This window comes from Talpa europaea (assembly GCF_964194135.1).
Source record: "Talpa europaea genome assembly, chromosome: 15".
Taxonomy (NCBI): Eukaryota; Metazoa; Chordata; class Mammalia; order Eulipotyphla; family Talpidae; genus Talpa; species Talpa europaea.
Window position 1 is genome coordinate 30,343,117 of NC_140083.1, and position 22,996 is coordinate 30,366,112.

The following is a 22,996-nucleotide window of genomic DNA, read 5'->3' on the forward strand; positions in this document are numbered from 1 at the left end:
AATTAAAAGGAAATAATTAAAGACCCTTTGCATTGTATTTTTTCTAGCATATATGTGATTCTTTACCAGGAGTCTATTTCTTCTAACAGTCCTTAACATGATAGATTCTAAAAATCTGATAGTAACTTGTTTGTTTTAAGTAGTAGTCTCAGAAAAAATATCTTCTGGTGACTAAGAAGAGTTTATGTTCCATGGTTTCTCTTTTGAACACTGATGCTTTTTTAATGGGCGTTTACATTTTAATATATATGCAAATCAATGTGGTATTGATTTAAAATATTTTGTCCTCAAATGTTTTTATTGGTTTTTAAATAAATCTTATATATTTTTTAACATTGACATTTCTCTCCATAGATATTTGGAGTTCTTACAACATGGCAGACATTGACAAGTAAGTGACAGATAGTTGGTTCTTTTTTTTTTTTTTTTTTTAGAGATTTGGAATCACTTTGTACTGTGATGTAGTTAACAGCAGTACTATTTATGTATTATCAAAATGTATGGTAATGACTAATGCTTAGTACCTACTATTATAAAAGTTGGGTACAGTGTATCCAAGACAAAATATAGTACATAATGCATTGTCATAAATATAGTAAGCCATTTGTCAATGTTTATTCTTAGGAAAGTGATGAGCACAATGGTGAATCATAAATATTTGCAGAATTCATTTTTACCACATGTATTTCCCAAAGATTGTACTACTTACATTGTAATGTAACTTATACACAAAATTTTAAAAGTTTTAGAATGTGTATGTAGAATTTAAAGACTGAAAGGATACTTGTAGACAAGTTTTAAAAATTAGAACATTACTGTTAAGAAGCCCTTTGTGCCCCTTCTCAATTGTATTGTCCTTAGTTGTCTGCCTTTCCACTCCAGGAACAAAAGCACCATCTTGGCTTTTGTCTGATTCATTTCTTTGTTTTTCTTTAGTTTTATCAACTAAAAATTCTTAACCGTGTTTAATTTTGAAATGCTGAATAGCAGTCACAAGTTTTGCTGTGCTAAGAAAAAAATCAGTGTTACCACTATTAGTTGAAGACGAGGTTGGGAAAATATGCAAGATAATATCTGGGTGGTCATAGTCTGGCTTCAACTGTCATGAAGTTTTACAGGGGCTTATTTTGGAGAAATCGTTGGGGAAGGAGGCCATGAATTATGGAAACAGGTTTAATCAAGTTGACCTCTGACAGGATTCTAGTGTGATTGCACCTCTTGCAGAAATATGGTGAGGAAGAATGAGTTGATTTGCACTATTTGTTGCTTGTAATTTCACTGTAACCTGCAAACTCAAGTAATTAAAACAACTCTTAAGTATGAGGGGCATGATAAACTTAATAGCTGTTAAAGGCAGTAGAGTGTGGGGGTGAGAGTACAGGAAACTTTGACACAAGGGCAGCATATCCCAAGTATATGTAACAGTCTGGCCAGTCCTCCCCCATGAGTGCTGTCTTCAACATAAGACAGTAGTGCCACACAGACATTTTAGTGCTGATGGCTCTCAAGGTGTCTGTCTCTGAATCCCACTACTCTGTTGTTCAGCTGTGGTATACTATCTTCCTCTGGTTTCCTTCTGTTTCTCCTCTTTGCTATGTCCCATTTTGTTTTCCTTGTTTGTTTGTTTGTTAGCCTAATACCTCAGACGAGTGCCAGGGAAGTAAATTATTTTGAGTTATGGCAAGACTGAAAATGACTGTTTTACCCTTATCCTTGATTGTTTGGTATAGACTTCTAATTTGGGGTTATTTTTCTTCACAGTTTTGAAGGTTCTGCTGCATTATTGCCTTGTTCCTAGTGTTGCTCTGTCAAAGTTAAAAGTCATCATAATTGTTGATCTTATATATGACTTAAAAATATTTATGTATTTGTTTCTGGAAACCACTCTGGCTTCAGCATTTTGAAATTTTCAAATTGCTTTAGCTATTTTTATCTCTTTCTTGTGTTAGGAATTCAGGGGACCATTTTGTCTGGCAACTCTGGAATGACTTTCCATTCCAGGAAATATTCTTATTTTGTGTATTATCTTGTTTCTTTTTCCTCTTTCTGTAACTCCTGTTATGTGTTCAACTTGATTTTTCTAATTACCTTACATCCTGTTTCCTATCTTTGTCTTTTTACTCTCTCAGCAAATTGGAAAAGCTATTTATCTTTCAACTCTTGCTTTGAATTTCTAATTGTTTAGTTTTCATGAGCTCATTGGTTCTCTTCTTCTATAGCATCTTGTTCTTCTAATCATTGATTATGGTATCTTTGGATTTTCTTTCCCCTGTTTAGTTTTTTTTTTTTTCCTTGTTTTTTTCTGGCCTTAATGCAAGAAGCTGTTCTCAAATCAGAGATAGTGCTTGGTTGTCTGCTCATTAATACTGGGGTTGGGGGCATGTATTTGAGGGAAATTTTTTAAAAAATTGATTGGGAAATTTGAGTATTAGAGGGGGAGACTTTCAATTTGGGATTTTAGTGCAGGATCCTCAGTGTGGCATTTGTTGTGAAAATAACCAGTATTAGAGTGTTTTTTTCTGGATCAGGTATCCTTCTGAAAGATGTTTGTGTAAAGAATTGACTTTCAGTCTATTGGGAGAAGAGAGAAGTCCTCATATTTGGCATTTATTGTGTACATGATCCTGTCCTAGCTATTCCCCCCCTCCACTCCTTTCGCCTGAGCTCTCTATTTAACCCTTTCCAGACAGGAAGCCACCATTCATCTGCTAGAGTGAGGGAGAGGCTCCAAGGATTTGATTGCTTACCAGTTTTTGCTTAATATCCAAACTTTTTTAAGATTACATGTTGAGACTGGTTCTCACTTTTCCATACCACTAGCTTCGGTTTCAGTTCTCAGTGAAGTTTGTTAAATCCCTCTTTATCATAATCTTGGTGGCGATTTTGGATGTGCAGTTGAGTATCTGCAACCTGCCATCTTAACCTTGGGATTCTCCTTTTGTTTTAAACTTTAAAAAAAAAAAAAAGAGTAATTTGATTGTGACTCCTTGCTTCCTCGCTTCCCCCACCATAACTTAATTTTGGATATTTGAGAGCCTTTTAGGAGGGAGCAAGAGTGAATGATTTTTCTGTAAAGGACCTCGTCATAAGTATTTTGGGAATTTGGGAACATATGGTTTTTGGTCCAACCACTCAACTTTGTAGTATTGTGAAAATAGCAGCAGGCAATACATAATGCAATTAATTTGCCTCTGTCCCAATAAAATTATAAAAATGGGAGTGGACTCTGTTTCACCATTCAGTGTACATAATTTTGACCCTAGTATTAAAGCCTTAATAAATAGATGAATGAAATTATACTGGAGGAGAACTATTTCTGTTACCTTCAGTCAGTGGCTTTTTTTTTTTTTTAATAGAGGCATGTTTTTCTTTATTTATTTGTTTGCTTGTTTGTTTGTTTTGTTTATACATGCACTGGGTACAGTCAGAAGCGCGGGAGGGTGAGAGAATTCACCAGAGCCAGAGCAGGGAGCAGAGCAGGCAGAAGGACCGAAGCACACTGCTGAGGGGAGCAGCGGGCGGCAGGAGAGGTCTGCGCGCCATGTGGGACCCTCCTCCGGTGGCCGGGGAGCAGCCGGAGATTGAACCAGCGCCGCAGAGGCCGCGGGCAGCTTCGCAACCCAGCGCTCTACCGCTGCGCCACCGGGGAGGCCCTCAGTCAGTGGCTTTTTATACTAGATAGTCCAGAAATCTCTTGATTCTGATAGGAAGGTTGAATTTTTCCCTCAGTTGATGGGAACTTAACTTTTACTAGTAGGATAGAGTTGAGCTTTTCTGTACTTGTTAATATACAAAAATTTATTAGTCTTTGTCCCTATATGAAAGTTTTCAAATGCTGTTTCAAGATATGAAAGCAATGAAATCTCTAGCAAAATAGTGAAATGTGAAATCAAGGAATTCTACCATAAACTGTATATTGACTTAGATGTCTGTATTCTCCTTTTTAATGCTAGTTGTAATCTCGTGTTCAAAAATTAGATTTTTAGGATAAAATGGAAAGAATGTAATCTTAATACTTTTTAACTTCAGTGATGCCATCCTCCTGGCTTTGCTCTAGTCATGAATAGACTCTGATTTTCTTTCACTGTTCTTCCCCATCTTTGCTGTATAGAAAGATCAGAGTATAGTCTGATACCCTTGCTCCACAGCCATAAGGGATCCAGAACCTTTTTGTTTTTCAAACTACTTGATCCTTAACTGATGACATTTTCCTGAAAGTTTCATGGTCCATTTTGTGGCTGCCAGAGCTCTAGCCATCTTACATACCAATTCTAGGGAAAGAGCAAGATGAAAAAACCTCCCAGCTTGCTGTCTCATATCTTTCCTCCTACTTTTCTATAAAGACTTCCTTAAATTTCTATTCTACTTCTGCTTTTTAGCTCACTACCAAAAACCTAATCACATCAACTAAAACGTAGGTTAAGGAATGTGGACTTTTAAAAAGCTTGGTGTTTTGCCCTCTCATAAAATAAACGCTATTACTAAAAAGAATAAAATGAGTGATTATTGAATAAAACGCTTATTTCTTGCTATCACATTCCCCAAACAAAAATGTTGCAAGCTCTATTTTAAGACTTAAAATATAAACTATATTCGGCCATATGCCTTCAATTGAAATTCTACGTACTTCTGGTTTTGTATTTGTGTCCATTTGAAGTTAAAAGGAAAATGGAATTGCCATTTAAATTCCTACTTCATGTTTTTGAATGAGGCGTATTAATCTAGAAAATGAATTGAAGTTTTTCTGTAATTTTTTTTTTGTAATTGGTCCATTTGAACCTTGGTGTGATGCTATGATATTTTAGCAAAGAACAGTCTGAACTTGATCAAGATTTGGATGATGTTGAAGAAGTAGAAGAAGAAGAAACTGGTGAAGAAACAAAAATTAAAGGTATTACTTTAATTTACTTCAGGAGCCAGCGAATCCTGGCACTTGTGTTACTTGACCTTTCTCTTTTCGGATCATTGTCCACTTTACCACCCCTATCCCTAGCTCAGAAACTGTGCGTGGTGGGAGGTAGGGGAGGAGGGAGATGGAGATGAAGTAGTAAGAGAGGAAAATATATGGATATAGTGTGACTTATCAGAAGTCATGGTATCTGCTGCTGGACTTGCATGTGGCATAGATGTGTCAGACAGAGCTGCCCATGAGTTTTGTCTGAATTTATCAATAGAAATATTTATTCATTCATTCAGAAATATTTATTCATTATTCATTCAATATTTATTCATACTTGTTATTGGTGGTGCTTCTCAACAAACACTAGCTTAGATTTATTTGAAATGTTTATTAGTATTTCGTGTCAGAAATACAATATATGTAGTGTGTGTGTGTGTGTGTGTATATATTTTTTTTCATTGTGACCAAACAACAAAAGAAACATTAACAAATAGACACAAAATCATCCAAAATTTTCTTCAGCAGATAATTCAAATGTGTGGGTGAGGGTTAGTGATGGTAGTGGGGAATTATACTGCTTTAGGTTATGCTCTCTAATGATTCAACTTTTCATTTTTAAGCCAGATGATTGTGAAAAGACTACTGAACTAGCTCCATCTTTTGTCTTGTAATGTTTTTCTTAAAAGATACATGACTGTTTCGTTAGTTGCCAGTATTGCTATTTTTAAAGGCATGTTGGTTTTCATAACTGTACATCACCCAATAATCAAATTAATGTTAGAAGATAGACTGACCCTTAAAAACATAATTGGGAAAAATTAATGGCAATTTTGTATGTATATATTGAAGAAGATGACTTGTTTTTCATAAATTAGCTTATATTGGGTAGAGTATAATTTTCAGACACCATTAATAACCAATTTTGTTTGGCTTCACTTATAACCTTTGACTATTTGAACTTTTATTATTCAAATAAACCCAAGCACATTACAAGATTGAACATTCAGGTCACTCATTCCCACAGTTCCAGCCTTGAAACAGTCACTATATTTGCAGTTTTATGATATGTGTTCTCTCCTTCAAAGTATTGTCACCTATCATATATAGGTAACTGAGTCATGCTTTGAGCTGCCCAAAATGCAGTGTGGGTGTAACAAGATGAAAGGGGAAAAAAATATGTTGATGACATTTGAAATCAATAGGAATCTGAACTTCTCCTAGAGTGACTTTTCTTTGGCCTGTTGCCCATCTTTGCGCATACTAGCAATTTACAGTCTATTCAGAAACACTCATGATTGGATTGTCCTATTAAAATAACAATACATTGTCATAAAATACTTCTTTCGATGCCCTTTTTTTCTTTAAAGCGCGTCAGCTGACTGTTCAGATGATGCAAAATCCTCAGATTCTTGCAGCCCTTCAAGAAAGACTTGATGGTCTGGTAGAAACACCAACAGGATACATTGAAAGGTACACGTTTTCTTTTCCATAGTCCTTACTTATCTTTTTATAATCAACAGTGCAGGTGTATTTTTAAGACCATCTATGACTTTTGTGTATAATAGTTGGAAAACTAATGTATCCTATCTAGTGGAGGATTATTGGGAGATTAAAATTTTGTTTGAAGTACCACCAATTTAGGGTTGGTCTTTAAATTTTTATTTTGGTTCAGCTCCACAGGATGTATACTGATCCTAACCATACCGAGTTTTATTTAGAGATTTGTTAGAAATGCAGTTTTTTATTTTGCTGGTGATCATTAGTAATATTCCCTATTTTACTTTGCTTATAATTATTTTTACTTGCCTTTATGATTTTAAGATCCATCCATGTTACTATATTCATGTATCTTGAGTTGCTTCGTTCTCTGTGATATGCAGCCACTGTATTTTACTATACTCTTTTTCTTTGATGAACACAAGATTTCCATTAAGCTCCATACAGTTTTATTGAAGTGATCATCCCTGTGCATATCTTCTTAGCTATCTAAGAATTTCATTGGGATATGCATTTACCAAAAGGTTGCTAGTTTTGGGAGATGGAAGTATTAAGTGCTTAGAGTTTGCATTATTTGATTCCATTGGTTTTTGTTTGTTTTAACCAGTCTAATGAGTAAGGTTCAGGCTCATTTTAGTAATATTTACTAATAATCTGTTGAGTTTTTAAGCTTTGTAAAGATTGTGACCTTTAGGTTTGCTCATATGTACCCATTTTCCTATTGGAGTTTGCTATCTTTTTCCTGTTTTGTAAGAGTTCTTAGGTATTTTAAATGTCAATCCTATATCAGTTTTGGACTTCATAAATAACCTATTGTGCCATGTCTGTCCATAGCATCCTCCATTAAACAGAATTCCTTAATTTTTCAATTTTTGTGTAGAACTAGGATGTAGGCCAGAGGTGCCGGGGGTAGGGTGTGAGAGGATTCACTAGAGCACAGTGGGTTGCAGAACAGGTAGCTCTACTGAAATATGCTGCTAAGGTGAGCAGCGGGTGAGACAGGAAAGGTCTTGCTGCACCATGCCGTGGGTTAGCTCCATGGTGAGTGACGAAACTCAGTAGGCCCTTATGGTATTAGCACTGAGACTTAACCCCTAGGCCACCAGGGAGGCCCCCAGAAGTCCTTGACTTTTATGTTTATTGACATTTTTTACTTAATGACTTGTTCTTTCAAAATTAGGTCCTTCCTAGTTCTATCTATATTTCCTTTGACTAGTTTACCTTTCACATTTAATCCCTCTGGAGTCAGTCCACCTTTGTATTTGGTGTTAATTTGGCATCTGGTTTTCTTTTCTTTCTTTTTTTTTCCAGTGAACTAGTTTTTATGACAATTCATGAAATAGTCATTCTCTGTCCCCATTTATTTGTGGTACCACCTTTATTGCATATCAGTTTCTTATAAACACTTGCATTTGTCTCTTAGCAGTTACTCCTCTGTTTCATTGTTCTTTTTTGTCTTATTGTTTTGTCATTTTCATGCCTTAATTTCTTTGGAATAATAATATGTCTTAGTATTTTTAAGGGTGGGTTACCTTCTTCCACTACCCCGCACAAAACACTTTCAAGGTTGACCTTAAGTATAGATGTTTATCCTACATATGGTTGATAGTGAGGTTGTCAGGGTTTTCTTAAGAAAACTGAAATTTTGATAGGGATTACATTGAATATATAGATTAATACAGCAAGGAACTATTTTATTCAGATCCTATTCTGTGTCTCTTATTACACTGTTTTTGTGTTCTATTCTGGTGAATTCTTGTATACCTTAGTTGTGTTGCTGTTGTGAATAAGCAAAAGATGTTATCTGCAATAAATGGCAGTTTTAGTTCTAATCTTCCACATTATACCACACCATATGTTTATTTTCTTGTAACATTGGACAGGATTTTTAGTACTTTTTAAAACATTAGCATTAAAAATGGGCATATTTCCAGTCTTCCTGGGAATGAATATAAACTCTCCATCTAACTTAAAGTCTGTTTGAATTTTTTGTGACCTTTTATTCTGTATTAATTCAGGTGGGCTTTGTTTTTTTTTTTTCTTTGAATATTAAATATAAACATTTTTGGAAATGATTTTCGGATATCAAATTAGCTTTGCATTCATGAAACAAGCTTTATCATGATATTGTTACTAACTACCTAAGTAAATCGCACATTTTATTTATGTCCTTGTTGGTGAAATGAGCTTTGGTGTATGTGTGTGTGTGTGTGTGTGTGTGTGTGTGTGTGTGTGTGTGTGTATAATAAAGAAACTTTGGGGGGGGGGACAAAGAAATATTATCCTTAAGTGGTTTTAGAGTTGAGATTTCAACTGCCTAATGGAATTATTTTACTTTTTTCTGCATTTTGGAACAAACTGAGACAAAAATTACTTGTTCCTGGAACAGTTGGTAGACTTTTTCTGAAGATTGACTTGTGCCTTTCAGGTTTGAGAACTAGAGATCATAGGGAAATCCACATGCCACCTCCCTTTTTTAAACATACCAATTGATCTGACAGTTTCTTTTGTGCCAGTTTTAAAGATTTATATTTTAAACATATTTTATTTCTATTTCAAATTGATTAGCATATAATTTATGATGTTTTAAAATATCTGATGATTTTCATTTTTGTATTTTGTATCTTGCATCTTTGTTTCTATTGTCTCCATCATAGTAATGTTTCTTAGAATGAACTTTTGATTTTCCCTTTCCTTTCTTTTTTGTTATTGCAACTCTGACTTTAATGTTAAAATGTCCTTGTTTGGGCTTACTCCATGATCTTATTCTTTCCTGTTTCTTTTTCTTAATTTGTAGCTTTTATGACCTTAATACAATGTTTTTATAAGTACTTTATGACTGTTGAGCGTGAATTTCTATATGCTGAAATTAGTAATCTTAGCTTATTATATTGTTTGGTTCTCTTTTGTTTCTGCTAATTGTCCTCTTGACCTGAGAGGGATGTTAGAATCTTGGGAATCTCCACTTAATCTGTTTTTCCTGTAATTCTTTATTATGTCATTTTTTAAAAATAAAGGTAACATTGTTTTACAGCACTGTTTATGATTCAGAACTACAGGGTCCCATCTCTTCAGATGTGTTTTACCACACTACCCCTGTCACCAAGGCACCTATAGTCAGTCTGTGTTCCATCATGCCCCTTTTCCCTTTACTCTCCATGTTTTTCTCTAATTCTATCAGTTGTGGATTGGTACATTTTGAAAGTTGTATCACGTATGTGTTTGTGATATATTTATCTCGTTCTGTTGTTCATTGTACTAGTATGTTATATCTTCCTTTGTATATTATGATATTCTTTGTCATAAATTACGTTTTGTTTGATATTAAGATAGCTATCCCAGCTTTCTTTTGGTTTTTATTTACCTGGCCTGACTTTTTCTCCACATTCTTGTATCATATTCTACTATGAATGGTTGCATCTATATTAGTGATATCAGACCATTCACTTTACATTCTCAAAAGTGATTTTTTTTTAATTGCTACATCACTCCTAATTCTTGAAAGTATTTATTATATTTTGTTTCTTCTCTTTTTTGCTGTCCATTGAATAGATCAATAGATCTTTTGGTTTCAAACTTAATGCTTTCTGGTTTTTGTTATGGTTAAAAATGACTCATAACCTAATACCTAGGTTTATTTACACTTAATTGATTTCTTAAATTTACCAATATCTGTATTGTTTACAAATTACTTACTTTAGACCTCTTTTTTTCTTTTCAAGACAACAGTAAAACTAAGATATTGACAACCCATACCTTATATAGCATCTCCTGCATTCTTCTTTTTTCCCCACTTCATCAGAAATTATTTTTAATGAATATAGTGAGCTGTGGTTTAATTCCTGAACCCTGTACTTTTTAGTTTTTATTTTGCTTTCATATCTAAATAGTTTGGCTATGTAAACTCAAAAGTTCTTAAACATCTTAGTATGTTACCTTGATAACAGTTTGATTCTTTTTCATTTGTGTAGATTCCTTCCTTTTCCATTGAATATCTCTAGAGTATTCTTTTTTATATGCATTCATAAATCTCATCATGCCTGAGGATTTTCATAGTGCTTTTAACTCAAATTTATTCACATCTTCAGACAACTTTTCTCCTCTCGCTTTTTCAGCTGTTGCTCCTTTTGTCATTTATATTATATATATCCTCGCCTTTCTGTCTGTCTTTATTGCTGCCTTCCTGGACAGCTTTTCAACCTCATGAACTTCTCCATTTGAACCTATCTTGTTAATGCTGTTGGTTGTTTTAATTACTATATTTTTAATACTTCCCATTTTGTTTTAGATTTCTTGGTCTTGTGTCATTGTTAAATATCTTCTCTTTAAGTGTATTTACATCTTGTTTAAAATTTTAGTCCATTAATGCGGGTTCAGATGAAAAATATTTCATTCTTTCGTAGAAATTGTACTCTGAAGCACAGGTACAATGGTGATAATCAATTACTCTAATAATAATATTGGGAGGATTGAAGATCACACTCTGGTTTGTTACAGTCCTGTGGAGATTAAGGAGGATGGGATGGGATGGTATCAGCCTCATGGGAAGGAAGGGTCTTGCTACTTCAAAGTTGACTGACAATTCCAGGCAATTTTTCTTCACTGCTTTGGGAGAGGGCAGTTTCTTTGGTTGCAATTCATTGTGCTCAGAAGTTACATGTGTACATGCACCAGCTGGGTCTAAGTTTCTAGGGTTGATTTGTTTTGAGATGTGAACTGAGGGGGAGGCCAGCAGTTCATGCTATTTTACCGCCATTTAATAACACATTAAACTTCTAATTGTGAGATACAAAGTTTTTTCCTTAAGTAAAGTTGTAGTCAAGAACATTACATCATCTATAACAATCTGTATGGCAGGGAATTCTAACTTGGGTTCTGTTGTAGAGTTCCTGAAGTTAGGTTAATTTTGAGTGTGAACACTTAGGGGAAGGTATAGGAGTTCATAATTTGATCATTATTTATTGGGCTCGTAACTTAGCTGTGTATAACCTTTAAAAATCTATGCCCCATAGTGAATTGTTTGAAAAGTGAATTATATCTCAGTAAAACTGTTATTTTAAAAATCCATATCCTCCCTTCATAAAACATTGCTATTTACTTTCAAATTCCAATTAAATACAGACACTAAAATAGAAAACAGTGATGTATAGGATATCATCCTTTTTGCCAATGTACATTATTTTTAAAAACTTAGGAGTTAGGATGGCTCAGCCCATGACTTTTTAACTTGTCAGACCAAATTTTACAGACCAAATTTTACCAAATTTTATTGCCAACACTGCCAACAGGGTTGATGATCTAATTTACATTTTCTTATTGTACCTTATTCATCTTTCACTTTTGAAATGAAAACTTCTAAAAGTCTAGAGTTTCGTGTATTACCTATCTTGAATTCTAATTATTTTGTATATACCCTTTGCTTGCAATAGGAAACTTAGTCATTAACTTTCATGCTTCAGATTCAGTATTGATTAAAGATATGTGAGCTGTGTTTTATGGTGCTTATGTAACTAATGCCTTTTAACTTTTCAGCTTGCCTAGGGTAGTTAAAAGACGAGTGAATGCTCTCAAAAATCTTCAAGTTAAATGTGCACAAATAGAGGCCAAATTCTATGAGGAAGTTCATGATCTTGAAAGAAAGTATGCTGTTCTTTATCAGCCTCTATTTGATAAGGTAATGCTTTGTTCTACTTTGCTTTATTCCAAATTCAAGAAGATAAAAAAGCTCTGTAAAGAAAGACAAACTTGAAGGTGGCAAATGGATTATTAGGTATTTGGGAAACTATCAATAATAGCAGTTAAAGATGTGCTATAATTATCCCACATGACTATAAATGTAGCTTAATGAGAAAACAGTTTTTTGCTTGGAGGCCAGTATTTTCATGCAGTCTCTTTGAAATCATTTTAGCGATTTGAGATCATTAATGCAATTTATGAACCTACGGAAGAAGAATGTGAATGGAAACCAGATGAGGAAGATGAAATTTCGGTTAGTACAGACTTAATTTTAGCATGTTTTTATATCTTGGAAGTATTTTCTTTATTGTAAGATGTGTAGTGAGTACATGTTTTCCCCTGAAACTTTTCCCTACAGCTCATGGCCCTGGTGGTTCTCTCTTTGGATAGGTACGGTAGTAGCAATATTTAAAGAATTCGGGTTTGGGCCTTCCCTGGTGGCACAGGGGGGTTGAGCGCCGTGCTGTGAAGCTGTCTGCAGCCTCTACAGTGCCAGTTCAATCCCGGCCAGCCGGCGAGGGTCCCACATGGCGCGGCAGACTTCTCCTGTTGCACCCTCTGCTCCCCTCAGCAGTGTATTTCGTCAATCTGCCTGTTCTGTTCCCCGCTCTGTCTCTGGTGAATCCTTTCACCCTCCTGTGCATCTGGCCTGTACCCTGGTTCTTGTATAAATAAATAAATAAATAAACAAACAAATAAATAAATAAATAAATAAATAAAATCTGTTTGGAAAAAAAGAAACCATTTAAAGAAGTCAGGTTTGGGCCTCCCCGGTGGCACAGCAGTTGAGCGCTGGGTTGCGAAGCTGCCCGCAGCCTCTGCAGCACTGGTTCGATCCCTGGCTGCTCCCCAGCCACCGGAGGAGGGTCCCACATGGCGCGCGGACCTCTCCTGCCGCCTGCTGCTCCCCTCAGCAGTGTGCTTCGGCTGCCTGCTCTGCTCCCCGCTCTGGCTCTGGTGAATTCTCTCACCCTCCCTTGCTTCTGACTGTACCCAGTCCTTGTATAAATAAATAAAATAAAATCTTTTTTTAAAAAAATGAAGTCAGGTTTGATAGAGGTAACTGCAGTGTTTACAAAAAAACTTTTACTGAAATTTTTAATTTGATTTGTTGACTTACGTACTTTTGCCACTGCATGTAAGTTAAAAGGATGTATACCATTTTATCAAGTGATCTAAATAGTAAATGCTGTCCTTTATCCAAGGAGGAGATGAAAGAAAAGGCCAAGCTCGAAGATGAGAAAAAAGATGAAGAAAAAGAAGACCCCAAGGGAATTCCTGAATTTTGGTTGACTGTTTTTAAGAATGTTGACTTGCTCAGTGATATGGTTCAGGTAATTTTATTTATAAAAACATCAGTTCAAAGCTTAAGCGAATATGATGACTACTTTCTTCATTGTTTATAGAATGACAGCTTTCTTTTGAAACAGCTGTTATCTGTAGGAGGAAGCTGCAGTTTTGTTACTTGCAGTCAAGTAAATTGCAATTAATATTTTAAAATTTGGTAATGAAATAGTCCCATTGATAATTGCTTGTCATTGACTGGTGCTTTTTTGTGGTCCCTGTCTTCAGTCTTTAGATATTTAATGTAGAAGTAGGATGGGGGAGTCTTAGCAGTCTCATTTATCTTTACCCAAAAAGACCTTTAAATCCAAGAAACATGCATTTTAAAAGAATATTATAAAAATCTCAAACTTTTGTAATTGTCACTTTCTCTAGGAAACCAACACAGATACTTTGTCCTCTGGGAAACTTTGCATCTCATAATTAGAAGCGTATCATAAGAGACTCCTATTTACCTGGTAGTCTTAACTGTAATTTTCGGAATTTACTATCAAAATTATCTCAAAACAATGACTGCTTATTGTATTTCTGTTTTAGCAAAGTGTAAAAGAATCAACCAGAAGGAAAGCAACAAGAAGCATCAGGAAAAGGCAGCAATTATAATTGGGAAACATTTTTTTGAAACAAACACACCTTACTAAGACTTGGTATTCTACCTTTTAGCTGTATAATGTCTATGTAATGAACAGCCTTTTAGTCTGTAATGATACAGTTCTCTGGTCACTTTTTTCCAACTAGTGGCAGTAAAGTGGAACTTAAATAAATAAACTAGCTTTAGTATAAGTCATAACTTAAAGTAAACTTTAAGCTTTGTATTTATTATATAAAACTAAACTACAAAATGTCTCAGTCAGCCAAGTGTTTATTGTCCATAACAGAATGTTAACTCTTAAATGCCATTATATAACTCATTTTAATACATATTTTTTAATTTGAAGGAACATGATGAACCTATTCTGAAGCACTTGAAAGATATTAAAGTGAAGTTCTCAGATGCTGGCCAGCCTATGGTAAAAGAACTTTGAAATATTTTCAGTTTTATAACATTAGACATTTACAGTAGATAAATGGAACTTTCTAGAGGGAAAGTTTATGGGTTAGAGAAAGTGTGAAGAAATTAACACTGATACTTGGTACTCTTGTTATTGGGAAGTAAAGGTGTGGGGTACTGATTGTGAATGCAGTATCTAGTATCTTCACTGAACATAAACTGTTTTGGAAATAGAGTAATTTCTTGATCCTAGTTTGCAAATGGATTACAAAAAAAAAAATAGCAAGGAAACATAAATAAAAAAACGCATTCTATATTAAAAGGCATGTGTCTCGGAATAACATAAATCATGTTAGAGGGTCCCTACTCAACCCGTGATGAAAGATAAACCAACAGCTTCACCCCCAAAAGTCAGTAGTCCATGATGAATGGGCATTCATTTTTGTGATTGTAGCCTATAGATTCTTACATTGCATGTCCTAACGTTGGGCTTTTTCTCTGTCCAACTTGGGCTCTAGTCTTTAAGATTTAAAAACCTCTTAGGGGCCCCCCTGGTGGCGCAGGGATTAAAGTTTCAGTGCTATCAAGCTGTCACCAGCTACTGTGGTGTAAGTTCATGGTGCAGCAGACCTCTCCTGTCTTGGCCCACTGCTCCCCTCAGCAGTATATTTCAGTAGATCTGCCTTTTCTGCTCCCCATTGTGTCTGGTGAATCCTCTCACCCCCCCACACCTCTGGTCTACGTCCCAGTACTTGTATGTACAGATAAAATAATCTTTAAAAACATAAATAAATAAGGTCCTCTTAGGATGGCAGGAGGAGAGGGTCATTGGACCTTTTCAGTTTATTTTGATGTGCCTGACCTGTATTCTGAACATGTCACTGCTGTAAGTTACTGAATCAAGTTTCAGTTTATTTTTAGACCTTGTTTTGTTTTTAAAAAAATTTGGGTCTTATGTGATTCTTTCCCAGAGCAGTAAAAACATTATCACTTAGAATTTTGTTTATAAAAATCATAGATAAAGCATTGAAATAGATGATGTGGTACATCAATTTTTATACTTTTTATTTTAAAACAGAGTTTTGTATTAGAATTTCACTTTGAACCCAATGAATATTTCACAAATGAAGTATTAACGAAGACATACCGGATGAGGTCAGAACCAGATGATTCTGACCCCTTTTCTTTTGATGGACCAGAAATTATGGGTTGTACAGGGTGAGTTTAATTTTACCATTTCAGTACCGTTTGGTACTTCCTAGTGTGTATGTTTCTTATGTACGTGACATACATAGATTATCTCCAAGTTTTCAATAAAATTGTTTCAGAAGAACTTATTCATCCTGTATTCCAACTGTTTGTCCAAAGGATGACACATTTGTTATATTTTGAGTTTGTGCTAATTATGAACATGTTTCTTGGGGGGAAAAATAATGGGGAGGTAGAAATAAAAATGTTCATTTTATACTCCTATAGAAAGCAGTTAATTTAACCAATTTCCCTCTAAAATTTGAAATCTAAATATAATAATTCTTTAGAGAAATCTCAGCTCTCATAGGAATTGAAACTAATATGTAGTGATTAAAAATTTTTTTTCCTCCTTTTGTTTTGATAGGTGCCAGATAGATTGGAAAAAAGGAAAGAATGTCACTTTGAAAACCATTAAGAAGAAACAGAAACACAAGGGTCGCGGGACAGTTCGTACAGTGACCAAAACAGTTTCCAATGATTCTTTCTTTAATTTTTTTGCCCCTCCTGAAGGTAAGTACTGTTTTATTTGGATATGGATGGTTGTTTGATTGTGTTTTGTTTAGTTTCTTACTCATTTGAATTTCTTCTCTCAATTTTGCAGTTCCTGAGAGTGGAGATCTGGTATGTTGAATTTTTCCTTATTTGTTGAATTTGTTTCACTGTACAAAATTAAAGGATTGGTTCTCATAAGTGGGGAAGTAAAATAATTGCTGTTAACATTTTGTTCTGAGACTTGAAATGCATAGGAAACTGTGCATCTGAAAAATCCCATTCAAAATGCTCATTGAGAAATTCTAAAAGAAATACTTTATTTTGAGATTTATAAATACTGTTGTGGGGGACTGATTTTCAAGACTGTAGTATTACTAGACTCCTCTAGCCACAGTCTGGTTAGAACTCTCTGTGTTTGTTATTACAGCGGAAATACGGTTTCATACTGTGGCCAGGTGTGTGACCATATAGCCAAAAACGATAGATTGTGCTTAGTGTAGAGCCTGGAATGAGGAACAACCTCTAAAGAAATCTGTGCAGGGGTAGACTAGTTCTGTCTTGAATATATTTTTATGTTTGTCAGATTTTTTTTTTTTTTTTTTTTTGGTTTAAATGAACTGAGCTGATTTAAATAGTTTATATATACACAGAATTAAAAATTATGTTCATTGGAATAATTTGAGCTAAGTAGGGCTTAGATTAGATCTGCCAAAGGCAAGTATTTCTGCCGAAAAGGTAATAACTGGCTTGATTCAAGATAGTTTTTATAGGGTAAAAATGGAGACTATAAACTCTGTTTATAGTGTTAGTCATTGTTTAGTATCGTAGAATTAAAACAGAATTCTTTTAATTTGAATAATATTGTACCATTTCTGTGCTTTGCCACTAAATAGAAATCCTAGATTGACTTAATCCGTTATCAACTGGGACGTTTCATTTGGTATTTTATTAGCTGCCTTGAGTATTGTTATTTAGAAGTATAAAATAGTCCTCTGTGATCTTTTATTTTGTGCCGTATACTTAATATTAGTTACCAAAGCTTTAAATTCAGACTTACTATTTGATCCTGTTTGGTTTTTCTTTTTTCAAAACTTTTTATTTGTATTACTTTAAAAGAAAAAAACGCAGTTGTAACAAAGTTGCTTTTATATTTTATTTGTAAACCAGGAAAATAAACTAAGCCATAAACCAGTTTTGATTTTTATTTCTCACAATTTCTGAGTGTGTATACTGGTCTGCTGACTTAGCTTCATTTTATTAAAAATCTTCTAAAGCTAGGGCGTATGTAGATGACTGTTTGGTCACACATTTAAGCTAAATGACAAAGTTAAAAGTGAAGTTTAGTTTCTCCATATGATTTAAACTGGAGTCTTGCATATGCAACTTAACAAAATTAATAAATCTTGTACTTTTGTTTATTAAACAACAACATAAACACAGGATGATGATGCTGAAGCTATCCTTGCTGCAGACTTTGAAATTGGTCACTTTTTACGTGAGCGTATAATCCCAAGATCAGTGTTATACTTTACTGGAGAAGCTATTGAAGATGATGATGATGATGTGAGTAATCTGAATCCTGCCATGAAATCATTTGATAGGGAACGAAATTGGTGAGAGATGTAATTTTTAAGTGTTAAAAGAGATTCTCTTAGAATCTTTGGATTTATTTTATTTAGCTGCTAATAGGAAGACTTCTGAATTAGTAAAATTTTATTGATTAGTATTAAGGTATAATTAGACTGCCCTGAAATCTTTGGGTGTCTTTATTGCTAGATGGCAAATACTCCAAAGAGTTTTAGCTCCTTTTTGTACAGTGTTCCCTTACAAGTAAAGGCAAATAATATTTACAGTAGTAGTTGTCTGCTCTTTAATTTTTTTTACATATGTCAGGTTTAGATTATGGAATTAAGTTGAGAGGTTCTTCTAGCTTTTTCCTTTATCATCATTTTTCTTTAGGAGAAGTTAATCTTTCCTCTTTTTAGAATATTAGTGGACACAGTGATAGATTTAACTACAGCTACTCTCAAATATTTGTTAGCTTCATTCAAATTTCACTCTTTTCTTCCCTTTTTAGTATGATGAAGAAGGTGAAGAAGCGGATGAGGTAATGTTTACCAAATGAGCAAATAATACTCTGTTTAAAAATTGAGAGACTTGTGTATTCCATTACTATAATCATTCTGTCATACGGGATAAAAATGTTTTTGGAAAAAAAATATGATTTTAGAGTTCAACAGCCAAACAATGTATGTATAAGGTTTCAATAAATAAATTGCTACACTCAGAACATTTTTTTTTATTTCAAATAATTCTGTTCTGCTGCAGGGTTATCAGCTCTTTGAAGAAGTCAAAAGCTGCAGTAAACTTTTTCAACGTTGGCTGCAGTAAATCTTTTCAATAAAAGCTGTCTGGATGTCTCAAGTTGTGTTGGGAAATTTTTCATATTAGAAGCTTTCAGATTAAATTGCATTGTCACCAAACTGTAATCATGAAAATCTGTTGACCTATAGAGTAACTTTTATTAAATTCACCCTACATTATGAGCCATTTCTTCCTACTATGTACCTACTTCATGGATGCATTTTGAACTTTAATATAGGAAGGGGAAGAGGAAGGAGATGAGGAAAATGATCCAGACTATGACTCAAAGGTGAGCAAAATTGGTGCTGCTTTCTATTAAATTCAAGGCTGGTTAAGTAAGAGATGGATGTTTTTGAGTATAAAATGAATTTTTGTCCATTAAAGTATTTAATAGAAACCCATTGACTGAATAAATTTTTAATTTCCATGGGCATTCATTTCAACAAAACAATTTTAATGCATTGTTCCTAAGGTGGCTTTTTTGTTTGGTTGGTTGGTTGGTTGGTTTTTTTGGGTTTCTGACCTTTTCAGGTTAACTAAACCCTAGGACTCTATTTTAGTGGCACATTGTCTTGGGCATTTTTTTCCCTTTTTCATAGTTCTTTAGAAGCTTTTTAAATTACTTATTGTTTGTGTTCTTAGGTTTTCCCTCCAGAGACAAACTTTAAGTGAAGGTCAGTTTTTGAATCATTTGAAGGCAGGAGTGCTCGAGAATAAGGGAAGCAGTATTAAATTTACCCAACCACCTCTACTCTCCATCTCTGAGAGTCCCTGTCTGTTACTTATGGGAAGTTTTCATATCAGAACTAGTAAAGGTCTTTATGTCCCACAAAATAAATGTACATTATCAGACTTTATTTGAAACTTCTGGATTCTTTTTAATGCATTTACTCATTTGCTAAATGTTGTAAAATATGTTATAAAATATTCAGGAGATGATTTAACCTACTAAGCAGGTAAGAGAGGGTAGTTAAAAATCAAAATAAATATTTTAACAGGTAAGAATTACTCCTTAACAACAAAATATGAATGGAACTAGTATTTTTGGTGAACTTTTTTTTAATAAATCAAAAATAATTGATAATGAATTGCTTGATTCTTTGTATTGGCTTAGTATGTCTTATTTTAAAAAGTCCATTCCACAATGTGAAGTTTGGGCTTTATTTTAACTTAGCTAATATTTGAATGAATTCGTTATTCTTGTGATACCATTTTTTTTGGGCCAGAATTTTGACAGAACAGTGAGATCATGTGATAATTTTTCAATAGTAACTATCTTAATTAAAGGAAGCAGGTAGAGAAAGATAGATTGACTTGTTGTTTTCCTTTAACAGAAGGATCAAAACCCAGCAGAGTGCAAGCAGCAGTGAAGCAGGATGTGTGTGACCTTGAGGATAACCTGCACTGTAATAGCCTAAACACAACTATTATTTACTTACAGCCTTATGTTTTTGTATTGGTAGACTCAGTCCTTTTTTTTTTTATTATTTTTTTTTAAAGAAAGGAACGGACATTTGAAGACCAATTTGTTCTACTTAGCATTTTAACTATAGTTCTTCTGCCAGATATGTTGAAGGCACAAATTCTCTCACGCATGTTCATTCATTGCTACATAGTTTGGTTCTTCTGGAGTATTTCTATCATGTAGCTCTTAGATTACAGTTACAGAAGTGAACAAAATTGTTAAACAGATTTTTGCTTTACTGATTTTTTTCCTGAAGAACCAAAGTTTTTTTTTCAGCTGGTAGTTGAATGGATTTAAGTTTGCTTGCATTAGCTGTGCCTTTCATTATTTTGTTATAGAAATCTGTGACTTATAAGACTATTTGTAATTAAAGGAGAAAACTTGGCCAAGAGAAGTAATATGGTTAAGAATTTCCAGTAAGACCATACCCAATAACTTAGATTGTTACTGGTTTTTGTGTTTTAGGTAGTATGTTTAACTGCAAGAAACCTAACTTATTGTTTTGTTATTGGTTACCACAGGGAGGTGAATAAAACATAGTATTTTCAGAAGTTAACCTCATTATTTTAAGTGTACTTTAAATTTAACCTCCATTAACTAAGCATCTTTTCTTTGTGGTAGGGTCTTCCTTCTGCTTCCCTGGAAAGGATGAATTTTCAGCTTTTGACAAGCCCATTTCAAGTTTTTGTTGTTGTTTTGTGTGTTTGCTTGTTTGTTTTTTGCAGCCTAAAATAAAAATGTCAAATATAATTTTAGTTCTCATCAGATAATGTCTTAATTTTGTACTAATTCAGGTAGAAGCAGAACCTTGCTTGAATTAACTTTGTACCCAGTTTACCATATTATTGAAGAAATGGGTGCCATTAAGAGGTTTAACACCCAAAGAAAGTGTTAAAAAAAAAAGACAAAACCTTAAATCATACAGTGTTTTATTACGAGAAAGGTTAATTTTTTTTTTTTTTTTTTTTTTTTTGTTAGAACCAGACAGAAGGCACCAAACCTCTATGGTTAAATCCAATTCTCATTGCTTAAAGTATGAGTATGTCATTTACCCATGCTTCTATTTACTTTGTATTAAAATGGGTAGTACTGTTTACTTAAACTACCTCACAGATATGTTAAGACATATTAAGTTAAATTTTTCATTAAAAGCTCAAAAAATTTGACCTATTTGTGCCACAAGTTTGATAATTCAGAATTTTATTCGTACCAGGATTTGATAAATTAAACGGAAAAACAAAGGTTAAGTACCTCTATTCTGGATATGGCTAGGCAACACTTGCCGAGATTGTGTGGCTCCTACTTTAATAGAAGTAGATAAATGAGCAACTGTTTCAGAAGGTCCAGTGATTGTTTTCATATATTGTAGCTACAGCCATATTGTAGTAAATACTGCAAAGATCATGGGACTAAATAAGATAATTTTTTGGAAGGAAAATTTGCCATTTAAATTTGAGACTGTAGAGTCATATTTAAAATACCTCAGGCTAATTACTGTTAATTTTTTGTGATAAACTTAAAAATTTTGACAATGAGGGTACAGTAACTAGATTGTAATTACAGGACAGTCTAGAGTTCTACTAATAAAATTACATTGGGTTCATTTTTAGAGGTAAGAGCTTCCTTTTTGAAAATCTAGTCTTGGAATGTGAATGCGTTTTTGTTCATTGTATAGCACTGTCCCGTTTCTCCCAAGATTTTTAACTACTGGAAATCCTTAACCAACCAATAGTTTGTAGGGGGAAAAAAATGCCATGAAAACACCATATGTTTTTCCTTTTTTATTTGTCAAAATGATTTTGGTTGTTTTTAGTTAGACATTTTACGCTGACTTTGTTTTGGTACCCATAACTCATCTGAACACAGCTTTTTCTGAACTTCCAAATTTTTAATCTAAAGATAGAATCCCATTTTTAATGAGAAAGTAGTAGCAAAACCATAACTTTCCCCCCATTTCTTTAGGAAATAGCTATTGCCAAAGTGAAGGGGTAGATATTATTTTGTTTTGTTATACATGTGGGGGATTTGGTTTGCAGAGGAGTTGTTTTCTTAATAAAGTTGGCGTTCCAAAGGATATCAGTGTTCATATATACCATTTCTCCAGTTCCAAAATGGTTCTATTCCATTTTAGAAATTCGAAATATGTAACTTGAAATCCTTAATAAAATTTGCATTTAATTTTATAAAAACGTACTGGTGATATTTGGGGGGTTTTGTTTTTGTTTTTTAATGAGCATATAAGTACTTTTTTGTGGGGAAGAACAGGTGTTTAGAAATAGGATATTCTGTGCTTGGGCCAGTACAGCATGTAAATTTGTATAATTTTAAGGGCAAACTCTTAAATCCTTTTTTATAAGTAGGAAAACTGGGATGAAAAGGAATTCTTGAGTTCCTACAGATTGTTCTCAGTTAACTTAACAGACATTATTGAGACATTTCAGGTTTTGTCTTTACAATCTCAGATTATAAATTGCTGCAGCCCAAGTAGTTTTCCCTCTAGAAATGGTAAAATTCCATAAAATCACCTATAAATTAATACTTTGATCAAGCAAAATTATGTCATTTTATGGTCACTTAAGTATGGCAAACAACAGCTATATAAATTAGTTTTAACATGGATGTCTGAAAGTTTAATATCTGAATTCTTTTAGTTAGTATTTCTGTGACATGAAAATACTTCAGTTGTGTGGAATTGACTAAAATGGGATTCTACCTCTTTCCTTTTTAGATCTTTTAGTAACCAGTAAATCTGGAGACGTTAGCTTTAAAAGAAATATTTTTATTCTGTGAATAGGTTAATGATATTGATTGGTGTATGATAAGGGCCCTTAAGATAACACTGTTTATGTTCACTGCTGCTTGTAAGACAGTAGTATGAGTTTGTGAGTTTATCTGAGTTGTAGGCCCATTCCCATTTTAAAAATGATAATTCGCATTAGTGTTTGTGAAAACCTTA

General features: G+C 33.8%; 1 protein-coding gene across 2 annotated transcripts; it reads left to right on the top strand.

The window, feature by feature from the left end:
* Positions 1-374: 374 nt before the first annotated feature.
* On the top strand, positions 375-20,790 carry NAP1L1 (nucleosome assembly protein 1 like 1; the record flags this gene model as incomplete). 2 transcript variants are annotated; one of them, XM_084255596.1, is made up of 15 exons in its annotated part: positions 375-391; positions 4,806-4,891; positions 6,268-6,370; positions 11,930-12,071; positions 12,306-12,386; positions 13,339-13,467; positions 14,416-14,487; positions 15,547-15,686; positions 16,084-16,229; positions 16,321-16,340; positions 17,652-17,774; positions 18,289-18,318; positions 18,814-18,864; positions 19,910-19,981; positions 20,662-20,790. In XM_084255596.1, the coding sequence occupies 14 exons, from the start codon at positions 375-377 to the stop codon at positions 19,943-19,945; spliced, it is 1,176 nt and encodes a 391-aa protein (XP_084111722.1). The 2 variants fall into 2 exon arrangements, with proteins under 2 accessions (XP_084111722.1, XP_084111723.1); XM_084255597.1 differs by lacking the exons at positions 18,814-18,864; positions 19,910-19,981; positions 20,662-20,790 and adding an exon at positions 18,540-18,602.
* Between the last annotated feature and the right edge of the window lie 2,206 nt (positions 20,791-22,996).